The following is a 14362-nucleotide window of genomic DNA, read 5'->3' on the forward strand; positions in this document are numbered from 1 at the left end:
ATGAGCTATCCCTATTTTAAATACCGTGCCTCAAGAGGAGGGGATGTGAGCAGAGGCACCCTCGTCACTGTGACCCCAAACCCCATGTCCTTGTACTTCAGGAAACTTCACCTCGGACCGGCTCTACCTGGGTCCGTGGGCTCGGGGATCTGCCTGCACCCGTCTCCAAGGCCGGATGACGAATGTGGGCGGGAGATGACTCTGCTGCCGAGTGGGCGCCGGTAGGAGCGGTGCCAGGGCCGGTGCACGGGGCCCCTTTCGGCCGACCCCACCGGCGTAGCTCTGCACCCGCCAACGCCGGCTGCTGCTGGCGCCCGGGCCAGGCCCGCCTCAGGGCCCACCCCGGCAGCGCACGCCGCCTCCCTGTTCTGGCCCAGGTCGCTGGCTCAGCTGCAACCGGCCGGCTGCGGACCCTGCCTGCCTCCAACCCCGAGCCCCACCGCCGCTCCCGGGGCAGGGCGGGCAGGCGGGGCGCGGACACTCCGGGCAGCGGCCGGGGGCGGGAGGCGGGAGGAGCGAGGCGCGGCGGGGCCGGTGGCAGTGCAGTGCCTGCCCGCAGCGCTGCGGGCAGGGAGACTGCGCTGCCCGGGGAGAGTCGCGCTCTGTTTTTGTCAGACTTTCTCTCCCCGCGTCCCGCCTGCAGCATGGCCGCGGCGCCGCGGGGGGAGCTGCTCTCCTTCCGCGCCTTCCAGGCCGCCTGCCCCGCGGGGTACGAGTACGGGTACGGCGGCGGCCTGCGCGGCCTCCGGGAGCGCGAGTTCCCCCGGCTCCGAGGTACCGCGGGCCGGCCGCAGCCCAGAGGGGCGGGCGAAGGGCGGGCAGGGCCGGGCTGGGGCCGGGGGAGGCCCGGGGCGGTCCCGGCTTGCTTCGTCCCCGGGTGGGAAGGTTCTGGTGCGAGGGAGCGGCGGGGGAAGCGGGGGGACGCTGGAAGGAAGCACCGGCCTCACCTCGCCGCAGCCCCCTCAGCGACAGGGCGGGAGGCCTGGAGGCTCTCCCTCTCCCTCTCCCTCTCCCTCTCCCTCTCCCTCTCCCTCTCCCTCTCCCTCTCCCTCTCCCTCTCCCTCTCCCTCCGCACTTGACCCGCAGGTGCCATGAGTTCAAGTAACAGGATTTAGGTACAGCAGTAAGATGCAAAGCGACATATTAAGAAAAAGGGGGGAAAGGCAAATTAAAACTTTAAATGTTTCTTGTACATATTATTTCAAATCTAACTGTGATGGATATACTACAATAATTTATTTTACTTAAAAGGGTATCAGGGCCCGTGATACTAGCACTTCAAAATGCTTAGGGAAAAAACAGAGCAGAGAGCGGAGTAAATACATCAGTTTGGATGTCCTGAAGCTGGTATTTAGGCAACTCTTCTTGTTAAGTTTTGTGTTACTGCTCCTTTTTGTCATTTCTTTGAATTTTGGTGATCAAATGCAAGAATGGACTTTCTCATGCACGAGTGTTTGTACTAAAGAATGGAGTTACACTTTGCCTCTAGAGGCATGTGGAAAAATCTTAATTTCAAGCAGCAGTTTGAGGAACTTTTCTTTAACTAAGGTTCAGTAAGTTAATTTCACAGTCTGGTATTAGTCACGTTAGTTACATCAGTGAAAGTTCAATAACAAGAAACTGCTTGTCCTAAATTCAGGCCAAGATTCTGAAAAGTGTGTGTTTGTAACTGAAATGTTGTTTAGACATTTAAGGAGATGACTTTTCAAAACTCCTGAGAATCAGGCTTGTTTTGTCATAAGGCTCCCCAGTTTGGAAATAAAGCATATCTGCTAATCAATGATGTCTGGTGGGCCAGTCTGAGTTCCTAAATGGAGTTCACGTAGATAATTTAGAATATTTCTGGAAAAAGATAACCAAAACCAAATACAGGCTATAAAATAGAATCTGTCATAATATTAGCTAATTGAAATCACATAATAGTCTATGGTAAGGTGACCTAGGTTGCAAATTCCTTCTGCCCTTTGTTTTCCCTTTCAGAATTTTAACGTGTTACTCGATTCATAAATCAGCATCCATTTGTCTTGAAAGCTTGTCACCTCCATGAGGAAGATCAGTATCCTTAACTGATCACGGTACATACACGTGTTGTCCTGTCTAGGATCTTGTCTTAAAAACAGGGACATCTCTCCTCTAGCCAAGAACTTGTGCCTTCAAGTGATGCCAGTAGTGCCAAATGAAAGGTGTCCAGGGACAGATTCCTACGCCAAGTGTGTAAGGCTAAGTGTCCCCTGCCTTACATGTCTGTTTGTCTCAGAGCTGACTAGTTGGACTAGTCCAGGAACTGGCTGACAGTGGAGCAGTATGGATGGTAAGCACGTTGCTTGTACTTGTTCCTTGGCCTCTTTTTATTTAGCCATGTAGCTGTATCCCCGCTTGCTGAAGGTCTTGACACACTGATGTTGATGTTATAAAATGGCTTTTAAAACTCTAGGTCTTTGTTACCTTGATGACATAAGGTGAAGGAAAGGTGGCTGATGTACAGGTTAGCAGCAGCAATAGTAAGTAAAGGAGCCTTCTCCAAGTGACTTACAAAAAATTAGTGGGGCTTTCAGGCATGTAGCTACATAAGCGTTTTCAGTGACCTGCCAAAACATGAAGGCTGGGGGATGAGGTAGAAGTTTTACGTCTCTGATGGCCTTGGGTCAGCTTTATGCGTAAGTTTTCTTGCAGTAAGGAACCTGAGGCTGTTCATGGGGTTGATCTCTGCTGGGTGTCTCCCTACTGCGCAAAGGTGCTGCAATTTAATCCCTTCTACTAAAGAGCAATCTTAACTAGTTCCACTAGGCAAAAGAGTATGATCTCTGTTTTTAGGCAGTTAACAGTAATGTCTTGCTCTGCCTGTTTATTTGGGGCATGCCTCAAAGATCTTTCCATCATTAAAGTTGGATAAAAATCCAGATTTTGCTACTTGCTTTTTTATGTAAGAGAATTTTTGGAGTCCCTGTCTAGATATCCATGAATTAAGCCCAATGCTTAATTTTGGAAGTGTCATCTTCTTATGAGCAGCATGTGATAATTATTGCATATCAATGTATTCACTTCTTCCTGATTGCTGGTACTTGGTGACATCCATTAAGGGAAGGCAGAAACCTTTTCTGTGTCATAAACCTTTGCCTGTATGGTGCTAGTGCTTCTGTTGTAGCTCTAGTATGAATAGCTGCACAAGTGCCTGTTGAGAAGAAGGTACAACAGATATGTGTAGGGAACACCGGCTACCGGACATACTACAAAACCAGGATTTTTCAAAGGTGGTCTACCTGTGTTCCTATCAAAGTCTGTGGGAGTTTCACTCTTGGCTCCATCAGAAAGGAAGTTGGGCTCGTACTGAATGTGTTGGGGATTTCCCCATCAGGCTTTGTGAAAGGTAAAAGGAACTACTCTACTTCCTTGAATCAGCAGGGTTCTGTCTGTTTTGGCACAGAAGCCTTAAATTTTACCTTTTAAGCCAAGGTTTTTCTTCACTTTTGTAATGCAGGGGCTGTTAGCTGATGGCTACAACAGCCCCTTCTAAAAATATACGTGGAGCCTGTGAAATGGATTCCTGTGTCACAGGCAGCAGCGTATGTGCAATATGTGACCTTGACTTTAATCTTGTGAGCAGTGTATCCTTATCTGCAGTGTAGGATTGTAAATTACTCTTTAGAAATGGATAAAGAAATCAGCGGGAGTTTATAGGTTCTGTTGTTAAGTAACGGGGATGAATATGCTTCTGTGATGTTTATCATAGCAAAGAAAATATCAGCTTCAGTTTGTATCATGGTTTTAAACAAGAAAAAGCTGACATGTGATTTGCGATGCAGCATTTAATCCCAAGATACCTTTCCAGTTTCAGTTGTGTGCCAGTATTCTCCTATAAGATAGCTGTGTCTGTTTCAGTGGGAGCTTTCCGAGAGCGAGAAGCAGTAGATACCCATCCCCCGAATAAAAACCAGTGCATATTAGCAATCATGTATTCTTCAAGGGCTGCGGACTATCTGAAGATAGTCCTTGACTGAGGTAAGATGCACTGTCCCATTTAATGTCAAATCGTCCACTGTCCTGTACTTCAACAACAGTCATGTGACAAATCATGTGTTACCTTAGTAGTATGAACATTTGTGATATGTGTGATTACATACAACTAACAATATAATGTAGCTTGCCTGTTAAACAAAAAGGAAAGGCAAACTAAGCTTTGAGTAACAGAATTGGCCTCTGTTTCTTTGAAACTCAAATGACATCTCATGAACCGGTCACCTGTACGGGAGCTGATTCTATTGTTCAGTTGAGGAATAGCTGGATACTGAATCTGACCTTCCACAAAAATAAGACTTTTTACTCATATTGCTGGTAACTATTTGCGCCGAGACTTTTCCTGTAAGTAGGACAATGGGAGAAACAGGTCTTCTCCATGCATTTTAGTTAGTCCTTAGTGGCTCAGTTAGCAAAGGTCAGCTCTGTCCCCTGAGAACAGAAAAGCCTATCTGTTTTGTCACGTTTGGGGTAATCTGGTGTTTTGGCTGAATTTCAGAAGTAGGAAATGCATTCTGGTGTGTCAGCTCAGAGTAATTTTGTTGATAGGTAGCTGATGCTCACATTTTATGAAACTTGTGAAGATGAGCGTATTGTGAGCTTGAACAGTTGTGCTCACCTCTTGATTACAAATATGGGTGTGAGCTCAGCTTCTCTACTACTATGCCAGTTTACTTGCCTTGTCAAACAAAAAAATTCTACAAGCCTTGTGTCTGAGGGTTTTTTTTGTCTTAAAAATATTTGGAGTAATTTTTGTATTGTAAAATAATTGGAATTTTTTTTTTACATCTTCAGAGGTTTTTGCTATGTGTTTTTTTTTTTTTTTTTAAGATCATTCTCTCCGATCTGGTAGCTATCTTCTACTTTTCCTTGTGTTTGTATTACTTTCTGCCGATTCCCTAATTACTAATAATTTTAACCTGTGGATGAATCTGTTCTTTTTAATTTATTTTTTCTTGGTGAAGACTAAGTGATAAGTGTGTTCAGCAAAACCTTTTGTAGTTAGCTTCTTTGAGCAATATTGTTCTTTGAGCAACATGCAAGTCTCATCATGCCATTTAAAAACCAGTTTGATAATGAGGGATAAGTTCATTTTGATTCATTGTTGTCTAAGGTCTATGCTGAACCAGAAGCAAGGCATATGCCATTTTATGGTCAGATGCAATACTTAGAATTTGTGAGTTCCCTGAGGCCCACCCATTCATTGCTGGCCAGAATTAAGCTAGGCAGCTACGGTCCTGGTAGAGACAGCATCTCCCAGAAAGGTAAAATGATTTCACCCATGTGCTGAGATTGGTATATGTTAATGTTAATCCAGTGGTTACCTCTCCTGCCCAAAGGCAGAAAACGATGTGTAGGGGAAGGATGAGGCTGCTTTTGTTGTCTCATTGGGAGATTCTGGGTAGCTAGTAGAGCTGCTAATTGTGCTGGAGAGTAAGTCTCACTGAGTTACCTCATCTCTAGCTCATCCTGAACAGAGAAGAAATCCTGTAAACCTGACATTTTGGTGTGTAAAGCTGAGAACTCCTCTTCCTACCTCTGTGCAAGGCTTGTTTGCTCTCTCTTCAGCGTCTGTGAGATCTCTGGCTGGTAACCTGCTCCTGTCCTCTGTAGTCCCTCTGTCACAATGTGATTTGATTTTGTGAAACACATTAGGTTTTTTGTTTGAGGGGGAAAAGAAAGCAAAAGAAATTATATTTGTTGAAGGAGGCTGCTGGTGGACAGTTTGAAATGCTAGAAGACATCTGGGAAGATGCATTTAGTAGCTGGAGAAGGTATCTTAAAAAGAAGCTGTGGTATGGGAAGTGTAACTGCACAACTATGTGAAAATTGTTTTGTAAAAACCAATATATATGCTCATGTAAAGCCTTAATGCTTCCTGTCAATTTCAAGTAAGCAGTAGTTATCTAAATAAGCTGTTATATAAAGAATTGATATCAAAGAGGAAACGTGTGTGGAACATAAAGTGGATTTAGTACCAAATGCAGTAACAGCAACTGTGTGTTAGTTTCAGATGTTTTCCTCTGCCTACATGGAAGTAACAGGTACTGTTAAGGAATTTCTTACCTTGCATTTCAGGGTTCAGAAGGCTATTGGTGGTCTGCTCTGTGCAGGACTGATCTTTCAACTGATCACCCAGAGCTGGGTAATCCTTTGCTCTTCGTGATGGACGTAGCTTTTAGTGAAGAGTAGTCAATGATACTGTCGTTGTAATATTTCAGCACTGAATAAAGTTTTAGTTACATTAAAGTTTAGTTAGAGGAAAAAAATTCCCTCAAAGAAACAGGTAGTATCTTCTCTTTTTGAATTGTATTACTCAGAGTAATATGTATAATTCAGTTTTAACTTCAGATTTGGTGTTGTAATACCCACGTAAAGATGTTCACTGCACCATTACACTGGCTCCGTAATTGCCTATGCCACATAGTACAAGACATTTAAAACTCTGTCTGGAATACAGAAATATTGAGCAAAAAAGCAAAGTACCAAACCCTATAAACCTGATACAGTCGACATGAATTTTCAGGTGTATTTTAGAAATAAATAGTCAATCATTTGGGACTAGATTCTTTACAACAGGAAATAATCATATATAGACATCAGATTTTTTAAATCATCATGTAGAGATTAAAAAAATATTGGATTTGGAAAGATACTTTATGGAACTCCTTAGATGCTGCAGGGTATCAGCCACCCATTTAAAAAAATTGCACTTTTAATTAAAAGATACGTTATCTCTAGAATTAATGTCTGTACAAGTTGTATATTAGCGTATGAAAGTATTAAAACAGGCAGATGTTTTATTTAGAAAAGCACTAGATGATTTCTTATCTCTTACTCAAAAATTGGAAATGCATCACAATCTTGTTCCTACAGAATCCCACATCAGTGTTGCATCCTTCCTTCCGTTGCCTTTGCTTCCTTTTAGATTCTCCTGTTTGTCCTCCTCCATTGTTACAAGGTTGATGTGAGATGTCTAGTGATTTCTTCCCAGCATGTTTCTGTATATTTCCGTACAATATTTATGAGATTTGTTTTGTTTTTTTTAAATATGAAGTGTAAGGTGATTAATTAAAGAGTGTATGTAAGCTTTCAGACAGATATGATCTGCTGCTGGTGTCCCTGCACTTATACTGGAATTTCGCATGCAAAATCAGAACCTGGCACATGAAGCTCTTGAAATTGCCATTGTATGTTACGGTAGCAATTCCCATGTCTGAGCCGCTCACCAGAATTCAAGGGTACTCCCAGTCTAAGGACAAAAAGCCAAACCGAGAGGTGAGAGGTTAATTTTTGTTGATCAGCTTGATTCATTGCATACTTCGTATCAGAGAGATGCTGCAGAGGCATCACTTGGGTGTGAAAAGACTGTCATTGAATTCAGGAAGACCATACTGCAGAGTGCTGCATAGTAAAAGGCACTGATATGAGAGGTTGATAAATGGGTAGGCAGCACAATATATTTGCAGAGCAGGAGGCTAGTGGGATGCTTGACTCGGAGATGGTATTTAGAGGTAGGATGCTGAGCGCTCAACTGTCTCAGGCTTTTTATAATAGCTTGTCTTGGCCCAAGCCCCAGGAATATTCAATGCAGATGTTTTCCTTTGTGTAACACTAAAATACTTGTAAGGTGGGTTTTGTTTTTTTTTATTTTTATACCTCACTGAACTCAGAAACTTAAAAACGGAACTGAAAATAATTATTCTTACGAATATGTCAACTTGGGGTTGGTATTTTTTTTTTTTTATCTTCCTAAGTTAGTAATGCTGATAGTGTTACCATGTCTGCATACTGATCTGCACAGAAACAATTTGGATCACAGGCTGGTTCTTACCACATTTGTTAGGAGATGGGGATGCAGTTTCTGGAGGTATTATGGAAAAGGTGGTGTCAAGAACTGAAGGTATGGGAAATGGATGTCAGAGCTGTGGAGAAATGGGTATAGTAGGGCAGGGAGGCATAAAGACAGGCCACAAAGCAGTAACAAGTCAGACTTCATTAGTTTCTTTGCTAATGAGGCAAGTCGTTACGCTCCTGGCAGTATTCTTGGTGGCCCAGATAGATCCTGCGCGATGATGCTCTTTGCCCCTTCACCTTTTGTCCTGCTGTAGAGAAGCGATGGTCTGTGAGGTGCCTGCAATGGGGATGCAACCCCCATCAGGCAGTTGTGAGAGTGTCATGCAGGAAAGTGTTAAGTTGCTTTTTTTTCTGGTATGTGAAATATACATATAAAATTGGAAGGCAGGTCTTTGGGAGAGAAATCTTCCTTTCTCTCCCCACTATTTTATTTCCCCCTTCTTGCTTTCAGGATTATACTGACTCACTCCTTCTTTCCTTTGCAAGAGAAGTAAAAAAAACATGTGGTTTCTGTGCTCATTCAGATTAGCCCCTGGAGCAACAGGATCTAAAATGCTTTTAAAAGAAAGCTAATAATATGACTGGACAGGATTTTTGTCACTTATGGTTGTCTTAAAAGAGAGAGATATCCCAGGATGGGATCTTTCGGCGACATGGTTAGCTGAGCAAGGGCAATTACACCACTAAGCTTACTTCTTCTGGCAATATGCAGAATAACGTCCTAAATTAAAATTTGGAAAGATGACAGGAAGCTCATTTGAACAAATATTCATTAATTAAATTAATGTTGTGTGAATGAATATCATTAATGCACAGTTAAACACCAAATATGACTGTTCATAGCCCTTTGCAAACTTACGAACAGGTCAGGTAAAGTTACGGAGTCATCAGAAAGTTTGTCCTGTAATTTCTTCCTGAGGAAGAAATTGAAGCCCAGGATTTTCCACATTTTTATGTTCATGCACACAGTGCATTAAAGTTGTCATAATTCAGTAATTTGGAACTGATGGTATCAGTAATGGGTACAAACATACGTTGCCTTTCTTTAAAGAAAAGGACTTTGTCTTGCTGCTGAGTAAAATACACTGTTTGTCTGCTGTGCCATTCATTTCCCAAGTAGTTTATTAAGAAGTGTAACTTATTAAGTAACTTACGAAACATGTGACTGGGAGTCACATTTTAATTATTTGTATATCTGCCTATAATTTCCTTTCAATGTAAACAATTAGAATTGTCTCAAAACAAAACGTTACTCAGCCGCTCTGGCAGTATGCAACTTTTCTAAAATCTGTCATCATCTTTGATTCATCCCACGCTAGGAAAATATTCATTACAGATTTAATCAATTTAGGAGTGCGTAAGCCCAGTGAGCAGAATGGGAGACTCTTCTTAATACCCTGTCTTATCTCAGTTGTGATGGACAATTTGCTTTCATAATGCATGTTGCCCTCTCATGAGACTGGATAAAAGCAGATAAATGAAAGTGGTTAACTAGCAAGAACTCCTACCTGATGGACTGGATGGAGTAAAATTAAAGACTGCATGAAAAAGGAGCCTTTGCCAGATGCAGACATGATACTTTCCCCCTGGCACATAAACTTGCTAGTATTGCGTAGCTGGGAAGCTGATCGAATTGATGTTCAGACAAAACCGTACATAGATTATTGCACTCAGTTGTTACTTGATCATAAAGTTTGTGTTTGCAAACAAATGAAACATTTGTTTAATGAATAACAGCTTTTAAATGCATTCCCTTAAATCTGAGAAGTAATGTATCATGGAAGGTGGTCATGAAGTGTAGCAATATGGTAATAATTGTCTTCTTATCACCTTAGCATAGATGTTTAACAACAGGTACAGTGCTGTCGAGACAGCCTAATAATACAAATGCAGGATGACTGGTTGCTGTTCTAAAAAGAAGATAATTTAATACTACTACAAGTGAAGAAAAACGTATGCTATTTGAATTCATTAGAAGTGAATTGGAAGACTCACAATATGTGAGATATCAACTAAAAACCATGTAAGATATGTTTTGTGTAACATGACATTATATGCAAGAGACATTAAAAATGCAAAAATAACCTTTAAGGGATGGCTGCAAAGGTGTATTTTGAAGATAAAGTCAGGAGATAAAGAGAGCACCACATCTGAACTGCACTGCAGCTGACTTTCCTTGTTTCCTGGGGCAGAGCAGCCCCTGCGAGTGGGACTCACAAACTCCTTTCCATTCTGTTGTTTACAACTATTTCTGATTTGACTGAGGCATATGTCCATGCCAGGTTTTTTCCATTAATGAAATTAAGCCCTCTGTTAGAAGGATTGTTAGCTGCCCAGTTAATGTTCTATCAGTGAACTGTCTTAGTATTTCTCCAAGCTCACCAAGAGCAGAAATATGGAAGGAAGGGAGAAAAAATATGACAGATTTTTTTTTCAGTTCATTACAACAATTTAGGATTTGATACCGTGAAATATTTTCCTTGAGAAGGGTTGATCATGAGTGGTGATTCCCACTTCAGTTGCATTCTTTAAAGCCTCTCAGTGTCTGTAAAACAGACAGGGGATGGGTGTGAGTAAGGGGGGAAGGAGACAGATGTCTGGGGACACAAAGTAAGCTTCTTTAATATTCCTTTTCATACCACAAAAAGCCATTTCAATAGTAAATTTCATAGCTCATTATCAAGTTTCGTTTTAAACTCTCCATCTTCTATTTCTTTAGAGGCCTAGGGTTTTTTGCTTGGAAAATAGAATTTAAAGTGATTTTTGGGTGATAAACTACTACCTGGATAGAAATCAGACTTCTGAGAGTGAGGAAGGAAGTAATGATGATTTTGTTAGGAGCTGCCTTATGTTCAGGCTCGGTGAAGCTCATCTGCAGAGCACAGAAGCCATCACTGCACCACAGGGCTGTGGAACCAGGACTGTCTTTTAGTGTGCACCACATGGCCCTGGCTTCGTCTGACCCACTAGGAGAGATTTGGGCACAGAAGCTGAAGCCTTCCTGTGGTGCTTTGGGAATCCTCCTTGAGATGTAAGCTGTATAAAAACAAACCCTCCCTCCACTCCCTGTTTTTTAGTGTCAGCTTGCCCAAAGGGTGGGTCCACTCCGGTGAAATACTCTCTGAGGGGCGAAGCCATCTATTTCTCCCTTTTATAACTCACCCTCCTGGTTATCCTTAGAAGCCTGTAATAGTATGAGGTTGACTGCTGTGTGAACATTGAAAAAGTATAAATCCTAATGAGTTACACCGAAATTTTTTTTACCGAGTTTCCTTTCCATCTGGTGTTTTTCAAGGGTTGGGAGAAATCTTCTCCTCCCTGCCCCCCAAATGTCAAATTTAAAAACATCTGCTTTTGTTGGAATGTTTATATTCTGATTAGCTCTGATGAAAGGCAAAGCCAGCTTTTCAGCTCATGGGAGCTGAAGCTACCCATTAAAAAAAAATTATGAAAACCTCCATTCCTTTAAATATGGACTGTTGCAGAGTTCACAGTGTGTAATGCTCATTTGGAGGCACTAGGTCGATTCTCTGAGCTTTGCAACACTGAGTGTGACAGCTCCTGAGAGATTAAATAGCTGTTCCCATCAGAACTTTAATCAGTTTTTCCTTCATTTCTGCAAGTATGGAGAAGGATAGGTGTACTTGTAAAGTGTCGCAAGGATTACACTGCAGCGCTTCCTGGATAAACTTCAGTGCCACTGAAGTGGGGGAAACAGATCCAAATAATCTCATGACAGCTGTCATGTTTCCAAAAGTGCCTGATCAAATCTTCAAATCTGGATGGTAGATACCTTGTGGATACATCCAACATCTAGTATCAGTCACTTCTGCTTCTGCTTCCTTCCATGCTCGTAGTAGAAATGTGATTACGTTGAACTGATCAAATAGCACTTAATTTACAATGATCTCCTTCAAGTTTTGTATTTCAGTGCTACATGTAAAACTATTTATAATGATTGGGTATTAGTAAGTTAGGGGGAAAACCTGCCTTTGGCTAGTTCTAACCTCGTCAAATGCCTTGTAAGTTACATGTTTATAGAACTTAATGTGGCTTTAAAAATTAAGTTCTTACATGGATTATACTGAAAGAGCATGAGAATTTTTCAAATGAGTAAAATTGATAATTATAATAGAGTTATAAAGAGCTTCTGGACATGAGAGCAGGGAGTGGAAGGAAGCTCTCTTGTTTTCCTCTAGGACAGCAGATTAATTTTTATACTTTTTTTTAATAATCTATCTGACTTGTAGTCTTTCTAGTCACTCTGCATCTCCATTTTTTTGGGCTGTAGATTGAATTTCTCTGTAGTTTGAGAACAGGTACAGCTGAATCCAGAGGAGAAACCTTACTGTTTATGCTCTTAACGTAAATGAGCTATGGACAGTGTTGTGTGCATTGAATCTACTTCACTGCACTATGTATTCCTTGTGGAATGACACAGGAGAAAACAGCCGTCTAGTCTAATACAGTTCTCTGGATGTAGGTTGGTTGGGGTTCCCAGCTTGTAGGCAGGAATATCGTATGAGAAAAAATGAAACACTAGAGAAAAAGTCGTATGAGCAAGAACCTATTCCTATCAAAACTGATTGTTTCTTATTGTCTCTCCACTGAACAGTCATTACAATGGGTATATGTAAAAATACAAACATAAATAAATATACATAAATGGGTGTATATAGAAAATCCAGGAATTTTAATCTCACTGTGGTGATAACACTAAGTGCCAAACAGTCATCTCCCTTAGCAGAAAGAAATAAAAGTGTTTCAAATTGGGAGGGGGGAATGAGGAAAAACAGAATGGTGTGGGCATGGGGAAAAGTTTACGCTTAATGCCTTTCTTATATCCCTTTGTCAGCACAAGTTGGAGAAGGGAAGCCTGTACTTTGCTCCTGTAGGAAAAAAAAAAAAAATCTGTGTACACTGTGTAATAACTGATCTCATGATCTCAGTGATCTCTTTATCACTTTATCCTGACTTTCTGTGGAGATAAAGTACCAGATATCTGGTATTTATACAAAACATTGAGGAAGTCTCACTGTCCGTCTGGAAACAAACTTCATCAAAGCAGTTACCTTGTGTACAACCTGCACGATGTCTGTGCAGCTAATTGGGTTCATTCTAGGTTGACTGTTGGGGAACCATTAATTGTGTTATGGTGGTGACTACATGTCGTAATAGGGATCATTCCCATTCTGGTATTTATGGCACAACTTTGGAGAACAGTTTTTAGAACTAAATGGATCTGGAATGAAACATGTAGAAACAATCGTTATATGCACTGGATTAGATGCATTCTTTGAGTTATCAGTGTGTCATAATATTTTTACCAAGTTTTTTTCCCCCCTTAATTGTTTGAATTTTGAATACTCTAATTTGAAAGGTGGTGGGGCAGACTGAACCAGATTTACAATGGATGTGATCTTACAATTCTTTGAAAATCAGGTCCTTCTTGAGGTAACTGTACCTAAGGACACAAACGAGAGCACCCTAACACACTAATTTTAAAATTTAAGTTTTTATTTAACCATTTGATTTTGTGCTTCCTTTACTTAGAGTTATAATCTTTTCCTTTACCTTTTCCAAACCCTTGACCCATGCCTTGGCCTTTCTGTGCTCCACTGGGAACCTTTACTAATTATTTGGAAGGTGGATTTGATACGTTTAGGTGTTTCATTTTTACATCTCCTGGGTGATCCTTTTGGTGAAAAATGTTCTTGCAGTTTTACTAAAAATAAACAGGAATTACAAATGATTTTCATCTTAATGACAAATAAGTAGCTTTAAAATGCAAGTGATAATAACCAAAACCACTGTTTTGCCTTCAGCATACATGCTTTGGGGGAATATGGTAGTATTATGCCTGCAAGCAGAAATTCAACAAAAAGTAGAAATTTTCAGGGTATAATAACAGCTTATTACAGAAACTCAATAGTATTCTGTCATGTTACTTCTAGTTATAGTCTTAGACTAGCAAGTCTGAGGAAGTATTTGAAAATTAACAGCACAGACATTAGCTCTGAAATATTAGCAAATTACTATTACTTTTCCATTTATGATAATTCTGTTCGTTATTAATGTGATCATTCATTGTCATAAATAATTATCACCTCACTTAAAATTCCTCTCCATCCTTGCTTCATGTTACAGAATCAATTCCTCAATTTCTTAGCTTGCATAACATGCCATCCTTTGCTCATGTAAGGAAGAGGTGTGTTCAGCAATCTCTGGCTTGTACAGCATCGGTCGAAGTGGTCTATAAAGAAGGACCAGGCTTTAGTACGGGTAGGGAACTCCAGCAACTCCAGCACTTCAGTGTGTTTCTGGTAGTTATGGAGACTCCAGATACGAAATTAGTACTCATATTCAGGATCCAATCCTGTAGTCAGTACTGGAAGCAGAGTATGCTGTCTGTTTTTAGATAGCATTTTCAAGTATCTTGCATCATAAACTGAGTGAAATATGCTGTATGAATGTTGTGTCTGATCTTGTC

General features: G+C 41.1%; 1 protein-coding gene across 1 annotated transcript in view; it reads left to right on the top strand.

Annotated features, from left to right (window-relative positions):
* The first annotated feature begins 644 nt into the window (after positions 1-644).
* MOCOS (molybdenum cofactor sulfurase) overlaps positions 645-14362 on the top strand; it is a 225107-nt gene continuing 211389 nt past the window's right edge. Inside the window, exon 1 of the mRNA XM_059815648.1 lies at positions 645-774. Within this exon, the coding sequence (XP_059671631.1) occupies positions 645-774 (130 nt within the window). The remainder of the gene's footprint in view (positions 775-14362) is intronic.

The sequence above is a fragment of the Gavia stellata genome, chromosome 3 (assembly GCF_030936135.1).
Source record: "Gavia stellata isolate bGavSte3 chromosome 3, bGavSte3.hap2, whole genome shotgun sequence".
Taxonomy (NCBI): domain Eukaryota; kingdom Metazoa; phylum Chordata; class Aves; order Gaviiformes; family Gaviidae; genus Gavia; species Gavia stellata.